The sequence below is a fragment of the Ovis canadensis genome, chromosome 1 (genome assembly GCF_042477335.2).
Source record: "Ovis canadensis isolate MfBH-ARS-UI-01 breed Bighorn chromosome 1, ARS-UI_OviCan_v2, whole genome shotgun sequence".
Lineage (NCBI taxonomy): Eukaryota > Metazoa > Chordata > Mammalia > Artiodactyla > Bovidae > Ovis > Ovis canadensis.
The window spans coordinates 132,737,910-132,755,608 of NC_091245.1; the positions used below are offsets into that span (position 1 = coordinate 132,737,910).

The following is a 17,699-nucleotide window of genomic DNA, read 5'->3' on the forward strand; positions in this document are numbered from 1 at the left end:
AATGACTTCATTGTAACTTATTACCTCTGTAAAGACCTTGTCTTCAAATAAGGTCCCATTCTGAAAGACTACTAGGGTTAAGGTTTCAACGTATCTTTTTAGGGCACAATTTAATCCACAGCACATGGCTTGTACATTTGCCACAAGTCATAGAACTGTGCATTTAAAATGTGTGCCTTATACTATAAAGTCAATTGTAGAAAAGCTTGACATAGATGAAAATTTTTGTTGTTGTCATTGAGTGTTATGTTTTATTCAGTGGGAATTTGTAGGGTCTCAAACCCGGGAGGCAGCATCTCATGTAACCCTGAAGGAACTGCTTCAAGGAATTAAGGGGAACAGGAGTTTTGCAACAAAAGGCAGGGAGTCTGAACATCAAAAGATTATTGTTAATTAAAGAGCAGATATGTCAGGCTAAGGAATTTAGCACTTTTCTATACATGGCAAGATGCAAAAGTCTGGGCTCACTGAAATCATTTCTTTGATAAGCACCTCAGCTATCTGGAGTCAGTATCCTGTGTTTTCGCATTGTGAGCATCCTCAGGGGAAATCTGACATGTAAAGTGCATATTAGAGAAGATAACTCGCCCTCTGTCTCTGAATACAATAGTGCATTATAAGGCGAACCTTGATTTTGTCCTACATTTTCCCCAAGTATGTTAAACCCAGCATATTAAACTCAGCAAATAGATAATTCTTATCCCATTTTTCCTCATGCAAGAAATTAACCAACTCCTACCGAATGTTGCTTATAGCTTACATAATTCAAGTGATTTCCTAATGAAGAACTGACTTTTTAAATACAAGGATGTGAATACAGAGTGGCAAAAATTTAGGATTCCAAGTGATTTTAAAACTTGTGACTTTGGTCTCATCAGTGGAGTGCAGGTTGAAGAGTATATTTTTTCAGTGGTAGGAAATCTCACACTGTAATAAATTGATATTAACTTTATAAACCAAAGACTTGTGAAGTGAAAAACTATCATAAAGGTCAACAAGAATATCTTCTTTTTTGGAGACATGGAGAGGTTCGTGCTGTGCCCAAGATCACACAGCTAGAAACTGGAAACCACATTTCCTGACAACTCAACTCAGAACCTTTCCAAGCTCCGGCTCCGTCTACACTCAGTTCTTGCTATTTTCTGTGTGAAATGCAAAAGAGAGAAAGAAGAGTCTAACACAACTACCACAGGAAAGGGAGGACAAAATTTCATGTCCAAGAAAGTAAAGCTCTAATTGCTTTGTTCATGGCAAATAGATGGGGAAATAGTGGAAACAGTGGTTTACTTTATCTTTTGGGGCTCCAAAATCACTGCAGATGGTGACTGCAGCCATGAAATTAAAAGAGGCTTACTACTTGGAAGGAAAGTTATGACCGACCTACACAGCATATTCAAAAAGCAGAGACTTTATTTTGTCAACAAAGGTCTGTCTAGTCAAAGATATGTTTTTTCCAGTGGTCAGGTATGGATGTGAGAGTTGGACTATAAAGAAAGCTGAGTGCCGAAGAATTGATGCTTTTGACCTATTTTGTTGGAGAAGACTGTTGAGAGTCCCTTGGACTGCAACGAGATCCAACCAGTCTATCCTAAAGGACATCAATCCTGGGTGTTCATTGGAAGGACTGATGCTGAACTGAAGCTCCAATATTTTGGTCACCTGATATGAAGAGCTGACTCATCTGAAAAGACCATGATGTTGGGAAAGACTGAAAGTAGGAGGAGAGGGGGATGACAGAGGATGAGATGATTGGTTGGCATCACCGACTCAAAGGACATGAGTTTGGGTAAACTCCAGGAGTAAACAGGGAGGCCTGGCATGCTGCAGTTCATGGGGTCACAAAGAATCAGACATGACTGAGCAACTGAACTGAAATGAATTGCTTTGTATGATAAAAATGTAAGAATAAAAAAAAAACAAAATTCACTCCAAAATTCAATTAATTGTTTTATTATGTCTTTATTGTGGATATGCAGTTTTTCCTGAAATTTCTGTCATGAGGAGTTGATGTGTAAAGGCTTGAAAATTCTGTCTTAAGTGGTTCTACATCTACAATTTAAGTGTATTTGTAAGAGTTCATACATGTACGTGCATGCATGCCCAGTTGTGTCAGACTCCTTGTGACCCCATGTACTGTAATCTGACGGGCTTCTCTGTCCACAGAATTTTCCAGGCAAGAATACTGGAGTGGGTTGCCATTTCCTCCTCCAGGGAATCTTCGTGACCCAGGGATTGAACCCCTGTCTCCTGTGAGTCTCCTGCGAGTCTCCTGTGTTTCAGACAGATTTTTTACTGGACTGGTCAATTAAAATACACTCTTATTTTTCTTAGATTGATAGAAAGTTATTTTGCTTTAAACTTAGTGAAAACAGAGAGAATGTCATAATCATTTTACTACTTAAAGCAAAGTGAAATTATTTTCTTCATTAAATAATATTTTTAACCAAAGAGGCATAGTTACTGCAAAATAAATTATCTGAAGATCTAGTAATTTGAGATGTGATCTCTATGTAATTCATATATCACACACACACAGATATGTTTGTATTCATTCTTTCATTTCTTAATTCATTTATTCAACAAAAATTTGTTGAGCACTTATTATGGTCCTGTCTCTCTACCATTAGGTTTAAAACATAAAAATCCAAAATGTTCTTTCTGTTTCCTTATCATAAATAGATGGTAACAACTGTTAGAACAAGATAACTCCAGGCCATCTGTCAAATGTTTACCATTATCGAAAGTCTTCCTGGAGGGAGTTGCTACTTTGGCTCACCTTACCAGCAGTAATTTAATTTTTCCAAGTTTCAAAGTGTTCTAAATGCCTCAGACACAGCAGAGAAATAAAATAAGATCCCTGACTCTGGGAAGCTTACATGCCATTGGAAGAAACAAAAATAAACAAATAAATATATAACATAACATCAAGCAGTACAGAGTTCAAGAGAAACAATGAGTGTAGTAGAAAGATAGGGAGAATGTGGGGTGCTGGGGGGGTGGTGACTTGTGGTGGTGGTGGGGCACTGCTATTCAAATAAGATGGTCCAGAACGTCCTTTCTGAATAGATGACATTTGTACAGAGACCTGAATAAAATAAAAGCAAGGCTGTGTATATCTTGGGGGAAAGCTGTTTAGTCAAAGGAAACAGCAAAGGCAAAAATGTGATAGAAACATATTTAGTGTATTAAAGCAAGGAGACGAGTTACAGCAAGGAGACCAGTGTGGCCAGCTTTCATGAAAAGGGGGAACGTGAGAGAAAATGACTAAGAAATGTAGACCTTTGTCTTTGCATTTTAGAGTCCCTGTGATGTGAGTGTTCTGGAGGGTTCTGGAATAAGAAAGGGCACAATCTGATTGGCATTTCTAAAACACCACTTTGTTTCCTGTATGCAAATTAGGCTCTAGGAGAACAAGAGTAGGAGACGAGTTGTAAGGCTTTTTGGTGGCTGTCCAGGTGAAAGCTTGGACAAGGATGATAATGATGAAGCATGGTTGCATTTTTGACATATTTTGGAAGTGGAGCCAAAGGATTTACTAGAGTATTCTGGGTATAAGGAAAAGAAATGTGACTGTTGGGGTTGAGTAACCGAGTAAATGGTGGTGTCTGTCACTGAAGTGGGAAAAACTGGAGAGAGGAAGACATCAGGGTCCAGCTCAAGGGCATTGGTAAGTTTGAGATGCTCACTAGACATCTAAATGGAGGTGTCAAATAGTTCCAACATTGAAGTCGGGAGTTCAGGGAGAACTCACAGCTAGAAATAAAGATTCAGGAACCACCATACTGTTGACAATTTTTAAAACCGCAGGGTTGCATGAGAGCAATAGGAAAGGAGTGTCAATCGGAAAAGAGGCGGGCCAAAGACTGAATCCTCAACATTTTATGGACCTGAAAGAGGAGGAGGAGTCTGACAAGGAACAGCCAAAGGAGAATCAGGAAACCTGGAGAATGTGGGATTCAGGAAAACAGCAGAAGAAAATGTATCAAGATGGAAAAAATGATCAATTGAGTCAAAAGTGGTGAGAAAACAAGGTAAGGACTAAACGCTGATCACATGGGGATGATGGGGCTAAGACCTTGACAACTCAGCCAGTATTAGTGATCTCCATGAATACTAGCAGTGACTCCTGAATGAAGTAAGTGTGAGAGGGAATGGAACGTAATGGTAATGTAGCCAACACGTAGTAGAAGTATTTGCCAAAGGTTGCACAGGGAGGCGCCAGTAGTAAAGAACCGTCCACCAATACAAGAGACATAAGAGATGTAGGTTCGATCCCTGGGTCAGGAAGATCTCCTGGAGGAGGACATGGCAAACCACTTCAGTATTCTGGCCTGGAGAATCTCATGGAGAGAGGAGCCTGGCGAGCTACTGTCCATTGCGTTGCAAAGAGTTGAACATGACTGAAGCAACTATGCATGCATGTACGTGCAATAAAGCAGGGGTCCCCAACCTCCACGATCTAATGCCTGATGATCTGAGGTGGAGCTGATGTAACTAGTAATAGAAATAAAGTGCATAATAAATGTGATGCTCTTGAATCATCCCCAAACCATATCCAGGCCCATGGAAAAATTGTCTTGCATGAAACCGCCCTTGGTGCCAAAAATGTTGGGGACCACTGAAAGAACAGAGATCAGTGGTAGGAACTAGAGGAGAAACCATTGCATATAGTCTAGATTTTCTAGTTATAGCTGTAAAATAGTTTCTGCCCTACAAACAATTTCATGTTGCTGGGAGTTTCTACATACACAGGCCTTTTCTTAAATTATAAATTTTAATTTTCATATTGGCCATGGTAAAATAAATTTGAGTTCAGGATGCACTTTTGATATCTGCAAATGTTCAGCAGGAAAAACTGCTGAGAAATGTAAAGCAATATTTAGTTTCATTTAAGCCACCCAGCCAACTCCAGGAGTTGGTGATGGACAGGGAAGCCTGGTGTGCTGCAGTCCATGGGGTCACGAAGAGTTGGACACGACTGAGCGACCGAACTGAACTGAAAGCTACCCAGCATCTGAGAGTTCTTCTGAATTTCCCAGAGGACATAACCATTGCCATGCACACCAAAACTCAATAAGTACTAGTTAGATTGAATTTGACACCACAAAATCCAGAGAAATTAAGGGTAAAAGAAATACCAAAACAAAATATCTGAGGTTGCCTGTAGAGGAAGATTCTGCCAAGAAATCTTAAAGACCACTTTCATAAAATGTGGTACAAAGTTGAAGCAATTATGTGTGCAATGTGGATAAGCTACATCAAAATAAAATTTGGGAAAGCTAGATAAAGCTGGATAAATTAACCAAATCACCCAACTGAAAGAGCGATGGATGCGGGCAATTTCTCATATTCTTATTTTATCCCTTGTGTTTTATATAACAGAAATAAGGACTGAGCTCTTTCCAAAATGTTATATTAATTCTCCCTGTAATCATTAGAGATTTTTTTTCCCCCTGAGTTGGGCAGTATTCACAAGATCATTTCCTTTAATTAGAATGATTTTGACTGTGTGCTCTGGGTCAAACATCTCCTCACTGTGCACTCAAGACTCCATCCTCAGGAGAGGAGAGACAGCCTCATGTCTCCAGATCCCCAGAGTAAGACCACCCCTCCCTGGCCTTCATACATCATTCAGGAGCCTTGAATTATGGGCTAATTGTATGGGTCAACTCAAGAAGCTCTAACTCCTAAGTGGCCTTCATTGCCTCTAACCACCCCCATCCTGTCACATCCCTGGCTCTGTTCCAGTCCCTGACTCTGTCCTGAAACTCTTCTGCTGTGCCCTCTGGGACTCGCGCCAGACATCCTCAAAACATCCAATCACTTCAACTCTCCTCTGAGGCTTTACTGCCCTTCCTAAAGAAAGAGAAAGAAAGAAAGAGAAGTTGCTCAGTCGTGTCCGACTCTTTGACACCCCATGGACTGTAGCTGACCAGACTCCTCCACCCCTGGGATTTTCCAGACAAGAACACTGGAGTGGGTTGCCATTTCCTTTTCCAGGACTGCCCTTTCTAGTCCAACAGATAACTGGATCTCCCCAAGGGCAAGCTGCCCCTCAAATCCCCTCAAGAGGTAGTGACCTTCTCCCACCACCTCATAAAGCTTAGGAAAAGTCTTCCTGGGTTTTCGCTTCCACGCCAGTCTATTCTTCCTAAAGACCTAGATTTGCATTCCTCTTGTATCTCAAAAACTTTAGCATCCAGCTCACTGCCTTTCCCTCTCCATTTCTCTTTTTTTAAAATATTTACTCGTCTGTGTTGGTCTTAGTTACAGCATGTGGGATCTTTAGTTTCAGCATGTAGGATCTCGTGCCTTGACCAGGGATCAAACCCAGGCCACCATGCCTTAGGAGTGTGCAGTCTTAGCCACTGGACCAGTAGGGAAGTTCCAGTCCCAGTGATATCTTGATTCATATTAACAATGTTCCCAGTACCACAACTCTTCACTCATGAAATGCCTCTCTGCCATAATCTTGATCTGAACAGTTCCTCAATCAGGCTCCCCTGGTCATAACACAGACCTTGTCAAAATGAATATATGCAACTCCTCCTTAACCTCAATTTCAAAAATTCTGTTCTCTAACAAACAACTATCCTGCTGCTCAGCCCCTTTCCATTCACACTTCTCAAGTCTTCCTTTTCCCTCTGACCCAGACTTAAACACCATGTCAATCATTGTAAACCCTCCCTGGTGAACACTCTCAATCTCTTGCTCCTCTATCACTTTGTAACCCATCTTTAGCAAAACTTGAACCCTAGTCAAGCTCATCTTTCTGCCTTCCCTACACTTGATCTCTGCAACTAAATGTGGCAAGAGTAAAAAGGTTGGGGGGGACATGCTGGTTGGTGTCATTTTAATTTCATGGCTTCCAATTTCAAGTGGTCTCTGTTCCTGCCCCCAAATTATGCTACATTCCCTTAGAACACCTACTCTGTCACTTACTAAATGACCGTAACATACCTTCTCCTCTATCCTGGACTTCCTTGTTCACTCAGATGGTAAAGAAGCTGCCAGCAGTACAGGAAACCAGGGTTCAACCCCTGGGTTGGGAAGATCCCCTGGAAAAGGAAATAGCAACCTACTCTGGTATTCTTGCCTGGACAATTCCATGGCCAGAGGGCTACAGTCCATGCGGTCACAAAGAGTTGGACATGACTGAAGCACCTAACACTTTCTTTCCTCTATCCTGAATCTTTGATGACATCATTCCAACCTTTCATCACACTCTTAAATAATAAGCTTTCTTTTCACTTCACTGAGAATATTCAGATCATCAGATGAGAACTTCCTCAAGTTGACCCACCTACCTTCATTGGCCCCCACACACTATAATTTTCTCCTGTTACTATGATCAGTGATCCTGAGAGAGTGGTCCCGAGCACAGGGGCATCAGTATCACCAGGGATATTAGAAATGTAAATTCTCAGATGGACTCAGACCTACTGAATCAGAAACTCTGGAGGCGGAGCCTAGCAATCTGTATCCCACCAAGTCCTTGGAGTGACTTTGGCACATGCTAAAGCTTAAGAGCCATCTGGGAAACATTTTGCTTAAAAGTCCTCCCCCAGAAACTGTTTTTAAATTTTAGGGGATAAGAGATGGATGGCAGAAGTGTAAAAACTCCTCTAAGTGATTCTAATGGGCAGTTTTGAAAATCACTGCTATGACTCAATGGTCAACACTCATATCTAAGGACAACCTTTCAATATGATCAGTAGCTTCCTCTGCCCTTGCCTCCTCAAAGACTTTTCTCCAGCAATTTCTTCTCTCTCTCTCTCTTGCATCTTTGATTTTTTTTTCCTCTGCTAGAGCATTCTTATCTCCCTAAAACATGCTATATTACCTCTTGCTAAAAAAAATTCTCATGACTCTATCTCCAGATACTGCCCTATTTTTCTATTTGTCTTTATAGCAAAACATTTTTTAGAATGAGATCTTTTTGATATTTTTTTGATACAAAACACTCTTGAGAGACACCTCTACTAATTATTTCCAATGCATATCTTTCCATTCCCGTTCTCATTAAACTCAGTCTAATCAGCTTGTTTCCCCACCATCCTAGGAAATTTGGACTTGCCAAAAAAAATAAAGACCTCCATGTTAATCAAGCCAATGGTAAAGTTTCAATCCTCCTTGTACTTGATTTATCATTCTCTCCCACTGGAAACCCTTCCTTCATTTTGCGTTCAGGAAACCATCTCCTCTTCTTTTATCTTTTTTCTCCCTACTGTGCTGGCAACTCCTTCTCTGTCTCCTTTGTTGATTTCTCCTTAATGTTAGAGTCTCCAGACCCATCTTTGGTCCCCCTTTCCTGTCTCTCCACACTCACTCCCTTGGTGATCGCATCTCATTTAATGAATTTAAAGACCATCCAACACTAACATCTACAAAATTGCTATCTCCCAGCAAGACCTTGCTTCTAAACTCAAGACTGATAAAGCCATCTATCTATTTACCATGTCCCGATAGACACCTCAGACTCAAGTGAACTCAACCTCAGACTCAACTGAACTGAACAGACACCTCAGGCTCAGCATGTCCTAAACTGATGGCTAAACTTTCCTCCAAATGTGCTGCTCCTTCCACAGTTTTCCCCATCTCAACCAATGGTCACTTTGTCCTTCCAGCTAGGAGTCATCCTTGGTTCCTTGCCTTCCCTCTTTGGTTCACACACACATACCCTAGTCAGCCTGCCAGCAAATCCTGTTTGCTCTACTTTTCAAATGTATTTGGAAATCCAGCATTTTTTATCACCTTCCCTGCATCCATCTATATACTATCATCTTTCTTGCCTGAATTAAGCAACAGCATCCTCACTGGTCTCACGAGTCCATCCTTGTCTCACCACAGTCTATTATTAATTAGCCCAGCATCCAGAGAGATTCCTTTAGGATATCTCAGCCCTGGTCACCTTTTCACACAGAGCTCTCCAACAGTAAGAGAGAAGGACTTGACATGTCCCAGTAGAGCCATCCAGTTCACCTCTGATGTTTCTGCGTATGGAGCAGGGAGAAAGGGTCTGGGGTGGGAGTGGACTGAAGACATTTGGCATGAGCTCTGAGGCCAGATCCTGGCTGACATGAAGAGGAATAACAAGGATGTCCCAGTGATTACGGAGGAGCCTTTTTGAATACAAGGTCAACAGAACTTGAAAATCTTGCCCAGTTTAGTAATGAAATCTGTTTAGCTTTATCCAAACCCAAGTGAATCTTTAACTAGAGATTTAACTGAGTTTCACCACTGGTGACTTAAGATTCCTATTCAAACAGGTAAAGTCTAGCAAGACAGAATTGCCTTCATTATCACGCATTTAAAGTGAATGTTGTAAATGTTATACAGTCTGTAAATCATTTCAGTTGTTTAATTAGACATAAAGCCAGATCTCAGAAATGTATAGCAGAAACAGCTTTAGTCTGAGATATGTGATTAGTCAGTGTTTTCTATCTGCTGGCAGTATACTGATCCTCCATTTTGTGAGTTTGTAGGCGAAAGTAATTTTAACTCAAGTAATTTTGCATGGATGAATTCTCAGCACGTCAGTGCCCTTATTCTTGGCATGTGGAAAAGCCCAAAGCCCTGCATTTCTCTCAGCCTTTGGATCTATAATTTGCTCTATAATTTTCTTGCTCCCTTAGTTCATCTTCCCCTCATTGAAATTAGAAAATTTTATTCTTTTGTGAATGAAGCCCTCTTGACACCAACCTACCCCAAATGCAGGTAGATAACCCATAAATAATTTAAAGTTAAAAGAGCTGTCACTCTGAGGATTTCACTTGAATCTTGTTCTTAGAAGCTTCCTTTCATGTGAGGATCTGAACACTTTTTTACCAACATTATTGGATGATGATACCTGACAGTCTTCCTGCAGGTACCTAGGCCTGCTTTGAAAGTCTCTACCTCTGCCTTAAGCCTGCCAGGAGGACTCCATTGTTTCCAGAGAAATAAAACGATGCTTTGTAAAGTTTTTCCATTGTGGTGGTTGATATCTTTCCATTGACCCACTGGAATGTCTTTTATACTCTGGTAGAAATGTAGGACACAATTAAAGTAGGCAGTATCTAAAGTCGATGCCCATTTTATATACCAATATCAAGTTTACAAATATAAACTGATGTGGCAGAACAATTATTTTCTTTCAATTCACAGGAGGATCCATAATTCCTTGATTTATGATAATGAGATGTGTTTACTTGGTAGAGATCTGAATGTGACAATCTGAAACGGATATTTAATATGGACCTAATTGCTCCATAGGTAAAATTAGGTGCCATTCCCTTCTCCAGGGGATCTTCCCGACTCAGGGATCGAACCCAGGTCCCCTGCATCACAGGCAGATTCTTTACCATCTGAACCATGAGGGAAGCCCTCATAATAACTTATATTTCTTTTCTGATTAAGAGGTCAGCTTTTAAAATAATTTTTATTTTTGGCTGCACTGGATCTTCATTACTGCATGTGCTTTCTCTATTTGCAGCGAGCAGAAGCCACTCTCTAGTTGCAGTGCCTGGGCTTCACATTGCAAAAGCTTCTCTCGTTAAGAGCACGGGCTCTAGGGCACTTGAGTTTCAGGAGTTGCAACGTGTGGGCTCAACAGTTTCGGCTCAATAGTCGTGGCGACCCAGCTTAGTTGGTCGTGGCATGTGGAATCTTCCCAGATCAGGGCTCAAACCCATGTCTCTTGCATTGGCAGGCAGATTCTTTATCACTGAGCCACCAGGGAAGCCCAGTCACTTTTATTTATGGTTAGAAATGAGGAATACATATAAATGCAAACGAGTCCCACGTGGCAGTCACAGAGATGTGTCGCTCAGATGCCTGTTCGAAGAAGGAATCATTGCCCAGCTTCCAGGAACGTGGCTAGCTGACCACCTCCAAATGTTATCTCCTTTGGCAGGCATCCACCTCAGGTTCCCAGATGAAGTCCTGCTTATCTCAGGGCAGCCCCCAAACAGGAACTAAGTAAGGCTATGGTGGCCAAATTTATGGCAACCAAAGTCAAGGAAATGGTTGATACTCTACCTTCCAACACAGGGGGCATGGGTTTGATACCTGATCAGGGAACTAGATTTCACATGCTGCAACTGAAAACCCCATGAGCCACAACTAAATAAATATTTTTTAAATAATATAATTTTAAGGACTAGCCACAGATTAGCCATTTCTGCCCAAAGCCCCCCCCTTCTAATGGGCTGTCTTTGCTCCTGAACTCCTACTGGCCTGGGAGAGACTGTCTATAACACAATCTGACAGTTCCCTTGCTTAATATTCCTTCCTCCCTTTTTTTCCCCCACCACTGTTAACCCCAATAATTCATTTTTTATTTTGGTTGAAGCTGAATGATACACATAACATAAAATTTACCTTATTAGCCTTTTTAAAGTATATAGTTCAGTATCACTCACATTGTTGAGACGGAAATTCTGTACCCCTTTAACAACTTCCCATCCGACACTCCCCTGACCCTGGCAAGCACCATCCTACTTTGTGTTTCTATGAATTCGACAACTTTAGAACAGTGTCCCCAACTTTTTGGTGCCAGGGATTGGTTTCGTAGACGACAATTTTTCTATGGACCAGGGTAGGGGTGTCGCAATGGTTTTGGGATGATTCACGCAAGTTACATTTATTATGCATTTTATTTCTGTTATGCTTACATCAGCTCCACCTCAAATCATTAGGCATTAGATTCTGGAGATTGGCCACCCATGCTCTAGATGATTTCATGTAAACAGAATCACACGATATTTGTCTTTTTGACAGATCCAGAGTATAATGTCCTCAAGTTTCAAGAATGTGTCAGAATTTCAATCCTTTGTTAAGGCTGAATAACATTACATTGTATGTATTAACTGTATTTTGTTCGTCTTTCATTTGTTCATCCAACTCGGGTTGCTTCCACCTTTTGCCTATTATAAATAAGATTGCTGTAAGGGACTTCCCCCAGTGGTCCAGTGGTTGACCCTCTGCCTTGCAATACAGGGGGCATGGGTTTGATACCTGATCAGGGAACTAGATTTCACATGCTGCAACTAAAGATCCCATGAGCCACTACTAAATTAATATTTTTAAAATAATATAATTTTAAAAATAAATAAATAACACTGCTATGGAAATGGGTGTGTAAATACATCTTTGAGACATTGCTTTCAATTCTTTTGGACATATACCTGGAAATGGAATAGCAAGATCATGTGGGAAAGATATTTTTAGGTTTCTGAGGAAATACCATATTGTTTTGCATTTCCCATGGCAAATGTTAAAGGTTTTACTTCCTCCACATCCTCATCAACACTTGTTACCTGTTAATTTTATTTTTTGATAGCAGCCATCCTAATGGATTCAAGGTAGTATCATGCTGTGATTTTGATTTGCACTTCCTTAATGATTTGTGATGTTGAGTACCTTTTCACACGCTTATTGGCCATTTGTACATCTTCTTGACAGAAGTGTCTATTTAAGTCCTTTGTCCATTTTTTTTTTAGTTGGATTATTTGGGGGGTTTTATGGTTGAGTTGTAGTTGTTTATATATTCTAGATATAAACCTCTTTTCAAATATAGAGTTGGGAAATATTTCCTCCCATTTCATTGGTTATCTTTTCACTCTGTTGACTGTGTCCTTTGATGCACACATGTTTTTGATTTTGATGCAGTCCAATTTATCTATTTTCATTTTTGTTGGCTGTGCTTTTGGTGTCGTATCCAGGAAACCATTGTCAAATCTGACGTTATCAAGATTTTTCTCTTTTTTATTCTAAGAGTTTCATAGTTTTAAGTCTTATATTCAGGTCTTTGATCATTTTGAGTTTAACCTTTTAGTGTATGGTATGAGATAAGGGTCTAACTTCACTCTTTTGCATGTGGATATGCAGTATTCCTAACACCATTTGTTAAAATACTAATAGTCGTTTTGCATTCCCAGCTTTGTCACCATGTCTGCTTCCCAGATAACCCGATTAGCACATCCCTGAATCGCAGGTAGTGACTGCTAAGGTTCTGTATCTGTCCTCCCAGTCCTTCACTACCTCTCCTCTCTCTCCCTCCCTACCAGGCGCGCACACACACACACCCTCTTCATATTGCTGTATATACTGCTCTTTAAACACAATGATATGTACATATTTCTGTTTTCATTAGATATTTTCAGCACCATTAAGCTTAAAAATTCTGTAGTGACTCATTGTGTGGAGGCACCATTATATGCTTAAAGAAAGTGAAGTCACTCAGTCGTGTCCGACTCTTTGTGACCCCATGGACGGTAGCTTACCAGGCTCCTCCTTTCATGGGATTTTCCAGGCAAGAGTACTGGAGTGGGTTGCCATTCCTTCTCCAGGGAATCTTCCCGACCCAGGAATCGAACTCAGGTCTCCCGCATTGTAGGCAGACACTTTAGCTTCTGAGCTACCAGGGAAGTCCTTATCTGCTTAAGCAATACATCATTTTAATGATCATATTTTAAAAGATTGCTTCTTTTTTTTGAAAACATCGTGTTTTCTTTAAAAGATTGACCTGTGAAAAAGTATATGCTTGAATTCTAGAAAGAAAACTGTTCAAAACATATGACTGTTTCAATTATTCTCATTTTCTTTCTTCCTTTACAGACTTTTGTGTAAAATCCATAAAAATGAATATCTAGGCTTCCATACCTTAACTAAAAATAGAATTCACTAGAACCTTCATATTGTAAACCAGGAGATCTAAACATGAACTTCATCCAGTCTGGTTGGAACTGATAGGATTTTAATTCTTTGAGGCACAAGATGCCCTGAGATGGCAAAGCTACTTAGTGCTTCTTTTATTCTGTTTGACCTCAAGTCTGACCAATGCTAAGATACCCACTCTCCAGCAGTCTCCAAGCTCTCTTTGTCTTGGATCTCCTTGGTCTAACTCCAAGAGTCTACTGACTTCACTGGCTGCTAAAACTCTGTTCCTATTAATAACAATAGGGCAGGAGTAACTACTGGCAGAGCAACACCACACAAGACAGGAAACCAAGTTGCCTTCTGGCCTTGCACTGGCTCTGTAACTCTAGTTACATCACTAACACATTCTGAGCTGTGTTTTCCCCATCTCTAAGTTAGCAATAGTAATCACCTTCTCAAAATTGTTATGAGCTGCAAATAAGGTAATAAGGGAAATAACTTATAGAGGACATGATAAAAAATTTTAGTTGTTTTTCTTAATAATTAACGAGTGTGGTGCAAGTATGTAAGTAACCAACAAGGTCGGTTCCCTGGGCTTCTTGAGGAAACAGGAGGGCAGGCAAATCTCAGTGTTCACAGGTAACAAGCAACTTCACTCATCACAGCTTGCTACATGTTTGTCAAGCTGAGTCAAGGCATCCAAACACTACTCACTGATGGACTGATCTGCGGGTTTCAGTCAACCGCAGCTTTCTAACCACCACCGAGTATCTGTAACAATCAGCAATGAAGATTTTGTTGAGTCCTCCAACATTGAGCAGTGCCCCGCAGGTCTAAGTCCTTCTCACTGAAACAAATAAAGGTTCCAGGGTGGGTTGGCAATACTCTGGAGGAACAAGAAAATTCCATTTGTTCCAGGCCATTTGATACTGTCTAAGGGTGAAGTCACTGAAACTCAGAAGTGAAGGAAGTGCAGACTGCCTTCGTGACTCTCGGGAAAAGTTAAATCCTCCATAAAAGTACCAAAGGGCAAGCCAACCTGGAATTCTACATCCTCCAGCATTCTCAGTCTCTGAGGTATAAAAAACAACTCCATCTGAGGAAGTTTCCACATCCATCTTACTTCTCTTCACTCCCTCCCCCACCCACCTCCATTTCAATCAAATGCTTCTGAAATCAATGGACTCCAACGGATTTTGAATACAGAGACGAAGAGAACGTTCACCGTGGTCCCTCTCTGTGATTATAAGTGCCCTTGACTCTACTTTAGCCAAGAAAGGAAGAAGCTGTTTTCTGCTTCTTGTATTGAAACACCTGAAATATGACCCTGTTTAATCTTTCAATCAAAAGGAACTAAAACTGGAATCAAGGATTCAGTCTGCTTCTGAGGGAAGGAGCAAGACTTCAGCAAATAGAAAAATCGGTTTGACATTGTTGAGAATTCAGGATACATCCCTGTGTTAAGCAGGCACCCTAATTCAGTTCAGAATCTTCCCCTGGCAGCATGGTGGCAGGGATTGTTCACACGGGCTCACTGAAAGAAAAACATTTACCGGTGGTGAATTAAAATCAGAATTTCTGTTCCCTAAGCTCCTGTGCTTCAGCAGGTAGAGAGAAAGAGGCAAAAAGGGAATAAAAAGAGAAATAATATTTTATACTTAAAAGAGTTAACAGTATCCATGTAGGTTGCATGTCTGGATAAAACTAGAAGGGGATATACAAATAGCATCTATCCTCACACGCATATTTGAAAGAAGTCAAAAGTCTACAAGTCTCTCAGAATAATTCTTCAGGAATAATCGTTCCACTATCATATGTAAAGTAGGTAGGTGGTGGGAAGCTGCTGTATGGCACAGGGAGCTCAGATTGGTGCTCTGTGAGGATCTAGAGGGGTGGGATGGGGATGGGCTGGAAAGGAGGCTCAAGAGGAAGGGGAATATATGTATTCAGTTCAGTTCAGTTGCTCAGTTGTGTCCAACTCTGCGACCTCATGAACTCCAGCATGCCAGGCCTACCTGTCCATCACCAACTCCTGGAGACCACCCAAACCCATGTCCATTGAGTTGGGGATGCCATCCAGCCATCTCATCCTCTGTTGTCCCCTTCTCCTCCTGCCCTCAATCTTTCCCAGCATCAGGGTCTTTTCAAATGAGTCAGCTCTTCCCATCAGGTGGCCAAAGGATTGGAGTTTCAGCTTCAACATCAGTCCTTCCAATGAACACCCAGGGCTGATCTCCTTTAGGATGGACTGGTTGGATCTCCTTGCAGTCCAAGGGACTCTCGAGAGTCTTCTCCAACACCACAGTTCAAAAGCATCAATTCTTTGGCGCTCAGCTTTCTGTATAGTCTAACTTTCACATCCATACATGACTATTGGAAAAACCATAGCCTTGACTAGATGGACCTTTGTTGACAAAGTAATGTCTCTGCTTTTTAATATGCTGTTTAGGTTGGTCATAACTTTCCCTCCAAAGAGTAAGCATCTTAATTTCATGACTGCATCACCATCTGCAGTGATTTTGGAGCCCAAAAAATAGCTTATTCACACTGTTGCACAGCAGAAGCCAACACAGTATTGTAAAGCTACCAGGGAAGTTGTAAAGCTATTACCCCCAAATTAAAAATGTATTTTAGTTTAAAAAAATGTTCCAACATTTCCATGGAGTCAGTCCCCTCTCCCAAATCCTTCCCATCTAGCTCTAGCCAGCATCCTATACCTCCTTCAGCCTCTACCTTGGCTGCTCCAATCCAATGGAAAAGTTCTCTAAATTTCCATTTTCTTAACTCTAAGATGAGGCTAATTATACTTTTGTTGGAGGATTGTGCAGAGAATTGAGTGAAATACTATGTAAGTAGCTCTTGAACAATGCTTGGCACATAAAATGTCCTCATTAAATAAACTATTAATGTTAATTTATCATTAAAAAATTCAGATTAACTTTCCTGTTTATAATCCTAAAATTACATTCCAGAGCACCCAGAATAAGTTCAGACTTCTAAGTTTAGCTTCTATGAACTTCATAATCTGCCTACTTTTAGCTTCATCTCCTTAATCATCCCAAATGCCACATCTTCCCTAGACATGTGGGACAACTGTGGTTTTCAGCACATACCATGCTAGACCCTCAGCATATCCACATGGCTGTCATCTCCTGAGTTCCTTTATTCTTTTTATAAGCTAGAAGATTCCTATGCATCCTTTAAAACACAGATCACATCTCAGAGTCGGATGGGAAATGTCCTCTTTCCCCACAATTGTACCTACATCTTTGAGTAAGGACATCAAAGCTTTTGTCATCTTGTTCTATTTGTGCTTCTTAACTTGATTCTCTATACCTACCCCCTCAGTCCAGTGCAATAACTTCTATCGGGACAAGGGTCTTGTCTATGTCTTCGCATCTTCCTATGCCTGTGTTCAATGCAGATAGATGAAGGAAGGACAGAAGGAAAGAAAGGAGGGAGGGAGGGGTAAGAGAGGAGCAAACAGGAGGATAAAAGTAAATGGATGAAAAAGGGGAAACCAACTCTATTTCTTACTATGCTTGAGTTCCCTGGTATTAGTTGTTCAGCTCCCGAAAGCTCACAGACCTGCATCAGGAGATGTTATAATCCCCTATATGGACAGTGCTGGTCTTTGTCTTCCTGCAGACAGTCTCCCAGGTGGCTTTTGTTCTGCACTCTCTATTCCACCAAATCCTTGCCACCAGCCTTTTTTTTTTTTTTAACCCACTGTGATCTGCTGATCTTCATCCTAACAAATGATCTTTTATTAATTCTGGAGAGATTTATCCTTTTGACATTTTACAGTGCCCTTTCAATGATGGGAACAAACGGACAGCCTGTGACAAAAGCTGGAGGGAGAAGTTTGTGCTTTCCTATTATTACTTCCCAGTAACTCGGGGATTCACTGGACAAAGATATATTTGAGCACCTGCTCTTTGTCTGATAGTGCATGATGCACAATACAAAAGTTGATAAGTGATGGTCCTAGTTTGGCAAGAGCTCCCAGATGAATGAATTCTGTCAGCTGACATTGTTTTGAGTCCCTCCTGTGTATC

The 17,699-nt window shown here is 40.8% G+C and overlaps 1 protein-coding gene across 12 annotated transcripts in view; it reads left to right on the forward strand.

Annotated features, from left to right (window-relative positions):
• Positions 1-17,699, forward strand: part of CYYR1 (cysteine and tyrosine rich 1) — a 215,629-nt gene that overhangs the window by 144,856 nt on the left and 53,074 nt on the right. For 3 of the 12 annotated variants that reach the window (XM_069549596.1, XM_069549569.1, XM_069549644.1), the window contains one exon: positions 2,164-2,491. The exons of 6 other annotated variants lie outside the window; for them this stretch is intronic. In XM_069549596.1, the coding sequence (XP_069405697.1) occupies position 2,164 (1 nt within the window). In that variant the 3' untranslated portion in view covers positions 2,165-2,491. Of the gene's footprint in view, positions 1-2,163; positions 2,492-3,807; positions 4,032-17,699 lie in introns of those variants that run through there. 3 more of the 12 variants (XR_011248511.1, XR_011248531.1, XR_011248533.1) reach the window with 2 other exon arrangements.